Source organism: Camarhynchus parvulus, chromosome Z (assembly GCF_901933205.1).
Source record: "Camarhynchus parvulus chromosome Z, STF_HiC, whole genome shotgun sequence".
NCBI classification, from domain to species: Eukaryota; Metazoa; Chordata; class Aves; order Passeriformes; family Thraupidae; genus Camarhynchus; species Camarhynchus parvulus.
Window position 1 is genome coordinate 59,969,030 of NC_044601.1, and position 11,768 is coordinate 59,980,797.

The 11,768-nt window shown below is 36.3% G+C and overlaps 1 protein-coding gene across 1 annotated transcript in view; it reads left to right on the plus strand.

Moving 5' to 3' along the window:
• ZFR (zinc finger RNA binding protein) overlaps window positions 1–10,543 on the plus strand; it is a 47,044-nt gene extending 36,501 nt beyond the window's left edge. The window contains exons 16-20 of the mRNA XM_030968304.1: window positions 2,227–2,324; window positions 3,144–3,239; window positions 7,157–7,268; window positions 7,364–7,461; window positions 8,164–10,543. Coding sequence (XP_030824164.1) covers window positions 2,227–2,324; window positions 3,144–3,239; window positions 7,157–7,268; window positions 7,364–7,461; window positions 8,164–8,343 — 584 coding nt within the window. The 3' untranslated portion in view covers window positions 8,344–10,543. The remainder of the gene's footprint in view (window positions 1–2,226; window positions 2,325–3,143; window positions 3,240–7,156; window positions 7,269–7,363; window positions 7,462–8,163) is intronic.
• The last annotated feature ends 1,225 nt before the right edge of the window (window positions 10,544–11,768 follow it).

Consider the following 11,768-nt stretch of genomic DNA (forward strand, 5'->3'; position numbering starts at 1 on the left):
AGAATTCATGCCCATGTTTTGAAAAATTAATTCAGTTTTTGTCCTAGTTTAGTAGGGTGGTAGGTTAGGCATCTGATTTTAGTTACACAGTCTTTAAGGGGTTAATCCAGAAATGTGAAACATATGCAAAAATCCACAGAATAAATATTACAGGAGTTGCCTTGATACATTTTTTAGTCAGTGTTTTCTCAATGTAGTACCTGCCTCAGCAACTTCTGACTTTCAGAGTCTTTCAAGTTCCAAGGGTGTTCTTATGACAGCTATTACTAACCCATTTTAGATGAACATTTCCAGCACTGAGTAAGATTCTTTCCTGTACATTTAAATTGCAATTCCTCTCAATAAAACTATTTTACAAGTTGAAGGTTTTCAGAGGTAGAAATTTCAAATTAGTAATGAACTATTGTGCTAAAAGTTTGCACAATGTCACCTATTTACATATTAGTTTTAGAAGAGTGTAAATAATTGACTGATTAGACTATTGGCCCCACAGCACATATTTGCATTTTTAATTTCTCAGCCTTATTTTGCCACTTTTTCCTCTGGTGGGTCTTCTCAGGATGTACTCCCTGTCTCATATATCTGGGTTATGCTCCTTTAATCATTTAGCTTTAACTGGCACCTCTCTTGTGTAGGTTTGGAGGGGATTTTTTGTTGTTGTTTTTGCTTTGAAATAAATACCACTTTAAACATCTTCATGTGCTCTGTAATTGCATTGTTAGTGAAGATTTTCATTTTTCCACCTTAATATATAGTTTGTAAGTTCAAATATCTGTGTGAGAAGTTACCTATGTTCTTCTCAACTTTGCTCTTATGAAGTCTTCAGCTTTTTATCCTGGTGCAGAGCAATGGGACTATCCTATCAAAATGCTCAAATCTGAATATAGTATTTCACATTAAATTTAGTTACTGTACTGAAAAGCTATAATACCATGTTAATTCATGGTCTTTTAGCTCTATAGACTAAAGAATCCTACTATTTTACATTTGTGGTTTCAGAGCACAATTTCTGCAACATATCTAAAAGCTTCTCGTTGAGCCTCATTATTTTTTATTTTATTTTATTACCTGGCTACACCTAAATTTAGATCTTGAAGGAGTAAACTGTACTGTTCCAAACAGCTAGCTCCTGTGAGATGTGTGCCATTGATTGAGGGCTTTTTTGTTTCATCTTATTTGGTGTATCACCAGTTATGCTAGCAACATATGTGGCGACTATTCACCATAGCCATTTTCAGAATGAGTAAAAAAGTAACTTTTAATGGTGATCACTGATCTGATTATATCCATATAGTTTTCAGGTAACTCAAGGATACCATTTCATATTGTTTCATGGTTCCATTTTCACTGATTAAACCACTTCTGTAGTCTCTTCATTTTTGGTAGAAAAGCAGTCAGCTTGGTAATCAAATTATTTTCTGAACATTCAAATAGGCAATGTCTGCTATGTTTTCTTCATCTTTCAGACATTTTGCTTTGTTTTTTAAACTATTCCTTGCTTTTCTTTATCTTGGTGAGTCTTTGGTAAAGCAGTCCCTTTTCAGATCCTTCCATGCATCCTAAGTGTTGCTGGAACATATCTATTATGGGCTGAGGAATTTTATTTATATGGGTAAGAGAGAAAGTGCTAGAAAACAAGGAATTCTGTAATATTGAAGAACATATCACATTCCTTTAGTCAGGTTTTTAAAGTAAAATAATTTTAAGGCATGATAAAAATAACGTGATTACTAAACATTCAGTGCTTTTAAGATTTGTTATACTTAGTTTTTCTTTCAAGAATAGGTCCCAAATAACACCTGACAATTAAAATTTAAAAGAAACTAAGTTTGAATGTTTCTACTTGGTTAAAGTGGATTTTTGTGTTCCTTCTGTCTTGTGTTCTCTGTGCTGGTGCACTGTGTCCAACCATCCTTCCTTCAGTATTTAATTTTGCGGGATATGTGTTTTTCCACTGTTAGCTGAAATAAAGAAGTACTATGCATTGCATAATCAGCAATGCAGTTGAAAATAACTTCAGAGCTGAAGTGCATTATGCTCTTGATCTTTCTACTGGGTCAATACCCTAATCCCAATTGAGCAACTACTGCTGAACATTTACATTTCTCCTTCAAGGGTTGAAACTTTAAATGGCATGTGTGACATTGAAGCTATTTAAGGAAGTGTCTTGCTCACCTGGTCAAACACCCATTCCTCACTGCATTTTGCCAATTCAATCCATTTTAGATGTAACCTCGGGTATGGTGAAAGACCCACCGGACGTCTTGGACAGGCAAAAATGCCTTGACGCTCTGGCTGCTCTACGCCACGCTAAGTGGTTCCAGGTTCGGAACATCATTTTACTTTCTTCTTGTAGCCTTATGAGAGATTAGTTCAGTTGCAATATGAATGTTTAACTGTGTGAAAACACTCAGCGTTGTTCATGCTAATAATACTTAATATTTCTCTGGTCCCTAAATTTAACTGTAGGAGGTTGAGTATGGAGGAGCTGCTTTATGCAGTTATTGCACATTTGACATAATTTTTTTTCCAGTCATTGAGAAGGCGATGTTGAAAGCTTGACTCGCTTGGGGTGATCATATGTTGTATATTTGTTATATATTCCATAAGGCTGCAGAGTAACTTCGCTTTAAATAATGGAATATGTGTTTAAAGCTTTGTGTTTAGATTTAAGACTTTTTTTTCTATTTCTTTTAGTGCATTAAGTGTAGGGAATGAAAGGTGAGAAGCAACTGTTTGGTTTAGTGACTTTGCATTCTGGCAAAGGCACAATAAAGAAACCAAACAGATTCCCTTGACCTTTCAGTCTCTATACCTATTTCTTAGATCTTTACTTTATCCTTTTTATTTCTAATATAGAAAGATACTGTATTTATTGTTTCAAATGAACATGGGTCAAAGTGTATAGGGGATCAAGAAATGTTATTCTTGTATAACCTGTGCACTTTGACTTCTACCACCTTAAATTACTAACCCTGTATAAAATACTGCTGTAAATGGCAGCTCACGGAATAAAGTTGTAGAATGATTTGTTTCAATCTTGTATCTGAGCTTCCATTGAACAGTGGTGTTTTAGTCTTTCAACAACTCCTGTTTGCTATGGGTGCAGGGGTTAATTAATTGGATTTTGTATTGCTCTCAAGGCTAGAGCTAATGGTCTGCAGTCCTGTGTGATTATCATACGTATTCTTCGTGATCTCTGTCAGCGGGTTCCTACTTGGTCTGATTTTCCAAGCTGGGTAAGTAATGTTTTTTTTTAATGAGTCTTCTTAATAAAGATGTTACTACAAGGAACTTATAGGGAAGTGTTAATGCAGTTTTTAAATTCAGACATTTTCAACGCATAATGTAGGGTTTTGTTTGGGATTTTGGGGGTTTTTTGTTAACAAATACTCCAGATTCCCTCTTAAAATACCATTTTCTAAGATTTTTCATTTGAAGCTGGAAGTTACTGGTTTTTTCCAAAAGAAATTTTCTTGTTCTTTTCTGTTCTTTGTGGGTAGATCCCTATTCTAAATTTTAGCTTTTTTTTCCGTTACTCTTTATGAAAGAACCTATTTTTTCCTAACCACCAACTCTGAATTGCTTGGACTTTGCTGAAACATATTTAAAATAATGCCAGCTGTGCCCAGATAGTTCTGTGATAACAGAAAGAAATCAAAAGAAAAAATCACAGTAATTCTTATATTTATTATGTCTCTTTCACAAGGTGAAATACCACAGTACTTCAGTACAGCCTGTGGTTGTGTCATCATCATATTTTAGTCAGTGTCACTTAAATCTCTGGGTTCTATCAGGTCACCTTTCTTAATTCAGTTGAGTGTTCTTGGAGCATTCTTTTTGTGTTGACTACATTACAAATGCTCCAAGTACTAACAGATGTACAGTCTGTGGATTGGACTAAGTTATTCTGAAACAAATACGTGAAACATGCATCATGTGGAAGTAAACCTAGCTCTGACTGTTGTGTTTTGCAGACCAAATCCATTTGCACTGTGCTGCTTCCTTCTCAGTTTTGACAGGAAGAGCACTAACAGTGTTTTGATCAGTTGACTTTATTTAGATGAGAAATATTTTACAACTCCACTAAGTTTGCAGACAGTTTCATTAAATTACTTCTAATAATATTTATTGCTTCTGGAAGGGAAGCGGAGCAGTAATGTCTGTTTTTAAAATATTTAAATAGAAAAAAACTAGTGCCAGTTTCAGTACTGCATTTCATGTAAAGTAGACTAAACAAATACAGCTTAAAAGATGCCAAGTGCTCTCTTAATATCACTATGATACTGAGTTGCCAGAGAATGAACCTTGGCTGACTATCAGAAAAGTATCCTTACAACTCTTGCAATACAGAGGAGGGATATGGGTGAGGAACAAGGAATGTGGCTTCTTAACTCTGATATTATGTGTTCCAAGGAACATCCAGAAGGGAAGAGAGATAGGAAGCAGTGTGTCAGACCTCGCTGTGTCTCAGTTCTCTCTGAAAGTGATTCCTAATTTGTTCCTGATGCATTCTCAGAGACGTGGATCAGCACTGAACTGTAGTCAGCTCTTCTTTTGGCCTGTAGGAAAAGTCTTACTGATAAAAACAATGACAAAATGAAAGTGGTAATTTCAGCCAGTACAGATGGAATTTCACAGATTGGAGTAATACAGTTTTCTGAATACAGATATTCTCCTACCCTCTGTACTAGAAACCTTTTACAAATGAAAGAGATGACAGAGCTGGTTCAAAAAAAAACATAAGTGGTTGTAAAAATAGAAGTTAATAGGAAGCCCGGATGCTCTCAGTAGTAGCATTTCATGTTCCTAAAAGTAGAAACTAAATTAAAAGAATTTTGTCAGGTTCCTACACATTATTCAAATTTGAAATCCAGCCCTTTGTGCACATAAACATCAGGACATCATAATTCACATTTTCCTAGGACTGAGTTATAGACCTCAGTGTATTATATGGTGATCCAAAAGAACTAGATTTTAATATATGCAAATCCAAGATCTGCTTTTTTCTCGTTACTGATGTACCTTTGTTTCCTGCTTGAAAACATCTTAATTACTGTTGCCAAATCCTGACTGATACAACAGGAAATAACATGCTCAAGAATTGAAATCTATCAGTTAAATGGAGCTAAAATAGAAAGAAATGGACAGCCTTAGTGATTAGCACTGCCTGTAGTTACTTGTATACATCAGAATAAATATTTACACCTTGAAAGGAAGAAAAGGTAACATTTGAACAACTGTAGATGTGATGAGGAGGACAAGGTCCAAACAACAAGAGCCTAAAAAACCTATCAAAAACTATTGTTTGAGAATTAAACTTGCCAAAGAGGTAGCAGTGAAACATCTATCTAATTCTGGGAAAGAGATCTAGGAGAAGGTAGTTCTTTCTTTTACAAATACTTCATGGTTCTTCTGGGAAAAAATAATGTCTAATAAAAGGGAGCAATGGAAAAACATCAGTACTTAAAACACAGCTAATGATTTAAACCATTTTAACTAACATCAAATAATGTATACATTTCAGAATGTATGCATTCTGAAAATAAAATGTATACATTCAGAAAATATATATAAGATTATATAGAGTTTTTTTTTAATACTTGTTTAGCATCTGAATTAGTATTGCTTGCTAGCCAGGAGAAAAATTGCTGTAAGCTTCAGTTTTTCTAAACTGAAGGACTAGTGAGGATATTAAGCATTTTAAGAACATTAAATGTTTGATGTTATAATTTTCTGTAGTCTTGTAGAAAAAACTATTTCTATTTTTCTAAAGCATCCTGTTTCATTAGGTATACCATGTACTGCGTTCATGTGGCTGACAGAATCAGGTGTCCCAGAGTGTTTCATACTCTCAAAAATGGTTGGACAAGTTGTCTACCTGTATATGTAGGCTACTACTGTATAAATTTCTACAAAATTCCTGAAAAACTTGTGATGAGAAGAAGCCCATCATAGAATCACTGAATTGTTCAGGTTGGAAAAGACCTTGAAGATCATCAAGTCCAATTGTTAACCCAGCACCACTAAACCATGTCCTTAATTGCCATATCCACATGTTTTGTGAGCACTTCCTGGGATAGTAACTCTGTCAACTCCCTGGGCACCCTGTTCCAGTGCTTTACAATCCTTTCAGTCAAAACTTTTTTTCCTAATATCCAATCTAAACCTTTCCTGGTACAACTTGAGGCCATTTCCTCTTGTCCTGTCATCATTTATGTGGGAGAAGAGATCACCCCCCACCTGGCTACACCCTCCTTTTAGGTGGTTATACAGAACAATAAGGTCACTCCTGAGCCTCTTTTTGTCCAGGATAAGCACCACCAGCTCCCTCTGCAGTTGGTAACAGAACTTTGTGCTCCAGATCCGTCCCCAACTCTGTTCCCCTTCTCTGGACACGTTCCAGCACCTCAGTCTCTTTCTTGTGAGGGGCCCAAAACTGAGTCCAGGATTTGAGGTATGGCCTCACCAGTGCCCAGCATAGAGGGGCAGTCACTGCCGTGGTCCTGCTGGCCACACCATTGCTGATACATTCAGGATGTCCTTGGCCTCCTTGGCCACCTGGGCCCACCCTGGCTCATGTTCAGCCACTGGAAACCAGCACCCCCAGGCCCTTTCCCACTCAGCAGCTTTCCAGCCACGCTGTCCCAGCCTGGAGCTGCAGGGGTTGCTGTGACCCAGGGACAGGACCCAGCACTTGGCCCGGTTGAACCTCACACAATTGCTCCTGGCCCATGGATCCAGCCTGTGCAGATCCCTCTGCAGAGCCCCCCTGCCCTCCAGCAGATCAGCACTCACACCCAGCTTGGTGCCATCTGCAAACTGCCTGAGGGTGCTCTCGATTCCCCCACCCAGATCATCAATAAAGATAAACAGGACTGGGCCAGCACTGACCTCTGGGGACACCAGCCGTGATGACCTCTGGGGACACCAGCCGTGACCAGCTGCCAGTATCGGTACTCATTGTTCATCTGGCACCACCTTTCTTTTTATTCATCTTTATAAAAAAACTGGGATTTCTTTTCATTTTAACCGGAAGTGTTCTACAATGTTCTTCAAAATTCAGGATTCAAAATTCTCTACTGAGGAACAGTAACAGCTTCATTGTGTCTTAGTCCGTCTTCTAATTTGGCTAAATCCTCCTGTTCTGGTCTAGGCTATGGAGCTGCTTGTGGAAAAAGCAATTAGCAGCGCGACTGGACCACAGAGCCCTGGAGATGCACTGAGAAGAGTTTTTGAGTGTATATCTTCAGGAATCATCCTTAAAGGCAAGTTGCCTTTTATGTGTACGTACACTTAACTAATCTGTAATCCTGCTCGTAATACGGTAAAGATGTGTTACTAATTAGCCTGATTATTGTAGGTGGGCCTGGTCTTCTAGACCCTTGTGAAAAAGATCCTTTTGATACACTTGCTGTAATGACAGATCAGCAACGCGAGGATATTACTTCAAGTGCGCAGGTAAGGGAATGTAGTTGTGAAGTAACTAAATTTGATGGATGGTTTTGTTTTGGTTCTGTTTTTTTTTTAATGTAGCTTTATATTGGGCATGATTTTTTTTTTCGCCGACGCAGAATGTAGTTGGATCTATCCAGTCTTAAGCTAAGCATTGAACGTATCACAGGAGAGGATGTTCATAGTGCTCGTTATTGCACTGAAATAAATGTATTTTCCTGAGCAATTTATATCATTCTCATCTATATCTATATATCTAGATCTAGATCTGTAAACAGGCTTACTCTACAGCAGTATGTTACTAGATTGGAAATTTTATAAATACATCTGTGTGAGATTCATACAATAGTTATGACCATTCATGCTTGCAGTTTAAGAGGTCACTGCCCCTGCCTCTTCATTTGATCCTTTTGCTAATGATTCCTGATCACTTGTCACCTAAGATGGCATGTGACAAGCCTTGGCTGCTTCCGTGCAAGCCCAGAAGCCCAAACACAAGTACATTAAGCTAAGATGCTGCACTTACAGAAGCAGCAAAAGTGATATACACATTTTATTGTATTGATTTTGTTGGGGGATAGAAAGATGGAATAATTAGAGCTAAGGGTAATATCACACATCACTGATGTTCTTCCCTAATTGTTTGATAAAGTGCTCAAAATGGACGTTTGTTTGTAACACAAGTGATTTTCTGTACTGTTTTTCTAGTTTGCACTGAGACTCCTTGCGTTCCGTCAGATACACAAAGTTCTAGGAATGGATCCGTTACCACAGATGAATCAACGCTTCAACATCCATAATAATCGTAAAAGGAGAAGGGACAGTGATGGGGTTGATGGGTTTGAAGCAGAGGGAAAGAAGGACAAAAAAGATTATGATAACTTTTAAAAATGTTGGTCATCATTGCTAATATTGATGGTAATGAAAAGTCCATTGTTACCTTACTTCTACTTCATTCATAGTGATGTCTGTTTAAAACATCCAAAACCAGCTTCTGAATTAGATTTGGAAGAGAACAACCTAGCTCTTCTGTAAGATTCTAAATATTTTAATTGGATGTACTGTACCAGACAAATTATGGATGGAAAGACTGCAAATGGAAACTTGTCATAGGAAAACACAGTTTTCCTTCATTGCATTTTCTTTAAATGTGTTGCTAAGTTTAGTATCTTTTCGTCTTTTTTTTTGTCTTTTTTATTAACAAGTGCATTGTCTTCCTATCTTGACTGTATTTAACGCAGCATTTGTGCTTCTGTTGCTATGTGTATTTTGACATTTTATTTAGAAGTATTTTTGTTTGCCTTTGACACTAGTTGTATGAGTTACTTTGTGTTAGGTAGTAAAACAGTTCCCTTCCCAATTAATATTTTACAGAAGTTTTTTTTTCCTTTTTTTTTGTAAAGTGAGACTGCAGGATCATGTTTTTTTCTAAATGTGAAGGGGTTACAACACATAATTGTCCTGCCATTTGAGTGCTCAGAATTAAATGTTTTTGCCAATCTTGTGGCATTTGTCTCCTTAGTGTGATATAACGGTGTAATTAAGACAAATTTGTGTTAATCTGATCGAGTTTGCTGTTAGTTGTGCATTAGCAGTATAAAAGCTAATATATACAGTATGGTCTTGCAACAGTTTTAAAGCCGCTGCATAATTGATCAAAGATTTGCATGATGGGTTTTGGTTTTTTTTTTATAGAAGGGCTTTAAAAACTATTATCTTAGGTTAAATGCTTAGGTCTTTGTATGATTGACTTTGTGACATAGCAAGGCCAAAAAATAACTTTCTGAATTTCTTTTCTCAACAAGCAAAGGTGGGCATTTTCCATTTAGACAAAGTTAGTAATTCTTTTCAGTCAACTTTGTCAATATGGTATTAATGCCTTTCAGCCCTTAAAATAAATGTTTGTCATATCAGTGCCTGTGAGGTTATTCCTTATATCTGTTCCTGTATAAACTTTCTGTGATTTTTTTTCAATAATTCAAAATTTAAAAGTGAAGTATTACTTAAAAAGTGAAGGTTATCAAAGAAAAAAACCCAGAAATTTATTTGCTGTGGCCATAGTGTATGCTTATGTCTCTTTCAAAAATCTAAATATAGCAGTGGTGTAAGTTAAGTTACATCATACTGTTGATGTATGCTCTGGTACACAGGTGTGATTTGTTGTCACAGCACTACAGTGGAATACACAAATAAAAGTTAAAATTTATTAAACAACTAAAATTCATTACACAGTGGAAACTGAAGTTTCACTTATTCTGTTAAATGTGTATTATGTTTTGTTGCAAACCCATAAAACACAGATTAACATAGACTAACATTCCGGTAGCTACTTTATTGATGGCTGTAGGAGAGTGTCACATGTGACAGATAATTTGTTATTTCTGATACTGTTTTATTTAGAAAAGCCCAACTTCTGTTCCATTTCAAGGTCGAATTTATCTTTGACCTTTTTAATAAGCAACTATTGGAGCAGGGGGCGTGTTTCTGTTCCCAGCATCTACTGCTAACCAGTGTGGGCCTATGGAATAAAAATACAGTATTTTAGAAAAATAGAGGGAATTTAAAGACTTAAAAAAGAAAAACACTTAATAAAAGTGTTCTGTGAGCATCAGAGTGCAATTTTCAAGGGAGTGATTATAAGGGGTTAGCATATAAAACTAAAGCTTTCTCATTGTAGGAAAGCTTTCTAAATAATTAGAAATACAAAAGGCAGAAATGCTTCGAAGTTACTTTAAAAAAATTACACTCATTTCGTTGTCCAGCCTTCATGCATAGCTCCAAGCATATGCTTGTTCTAGGGGATATCTTGCTGCCGTCGTGTCTAGTTAGCCATTACTATTTATTTTGAAAGCTACAGGTGCTATTCATGTGGCTAGTTCAACTCCATACCAAAGTTTCTTTCCTCATAAAGCAAACTTGTCTATTCAGGAATGTGACCCTAAAATATAGGATTAAAAAGGTCAAAGATGTATTTTGGATTTTCTGTATTTTTGTTCTACTGGCTTTTAGCTCCTAACCAGTTTCTGGATCTTTTGAAATATTGTATACTTAAAGTGATTCCACATTAAATATGAAGCTGTGACCATGATTTTTGTGCTGTGTGGTGAAAGGTGAATTCACAGTTTGTTTCCGGTGTTCATGCCCATTTTAATGGATAACTTCTGACACTTGTTAACAAATCTAAGAATGTAGAAACAAGGTTTTCAAAAGTACAGAGCTAGCTTTGACTTAAATACTGCACTGTGCGCTTGGGAAGGCAAAACTGACTAAATGAGCATTTTAAATACCCTGTGTTTTGGTAATACTGGCAGTTTACTAGTAAGTACTATTTACATTTTTTATTCAGCAGTGCTGTGCATTAAATCCACAATTACAAACACTGAAGTCCTCATTCACAAAAGGGAAATGTACACAGGAAGGATATTCCCCCCCATGCTCACTTTAGAGGAACAGTTTGTGAACATGTGAGCTGTTCTGTTTCAAAGCTTTTTTGAATTTTGACTTGTCTTCATAGTCCATAAGTGTGTCTTGTCTGTGAGCAGCGTGGTTTCACATGGATCTGTGCATACAGGCGCTGCTAGAAATTAAAGTCTGTTAGACATAGTCTATCAACTTCTTGCCCTTTTATGAAATTCTAGATGAACAGTTAAACTTGCAGAACTATTGAATATGATGCATTCCTTTGCAGCTTCTATTTTTAGACCTTTTACTTCTTAAAATTTTTCTGCCTAGAAAACTTCCAGCAGTTGGAATCAACTTTAAATATTCCTGCAAAAATGTGCATGCATATTCAACATTCTTATTGCTGGTTGAATATCTGCTGATCATTAGTCTGCTAAGTAGTCACACAATGCCGAATTCGTATTCAAACAGATTTAAATAGCATAGCATTAATAGTGGTGGGCAATAGACAAACTTAGCAATGGTTTCTTCCATTTATATTTCCGTTTTAGAAAGTGATAGAGTCAAGAAAAACATCTGTTTTCCTTCAATTTTTTTAAAATGATAGCTGTAAGGCCAAGAGCTTTCTAGCCAAAAAGAGTAGCAAATTAAATTTCTCCTGAGAGATTCTTCTATAGAGCTCAGAAAATCTTTTTATCCTTCAGTGTGGTATTTCTTAGACTTTCAAAATTAAAGAGATAGCTGGTCTTTTTGGGAAAGAAAAAAAATCCAAGGAGTGTTCTCTATGGACTAACTACAGCAGTTTTGATTTATATCCAGATGAAAATCAGACTTCCATTCTATAAATATCTGTATTCTTACATTTTCTTCCACTTTTTTCACTTGCATTATGGAAGTCTGAGAGAAGCTTG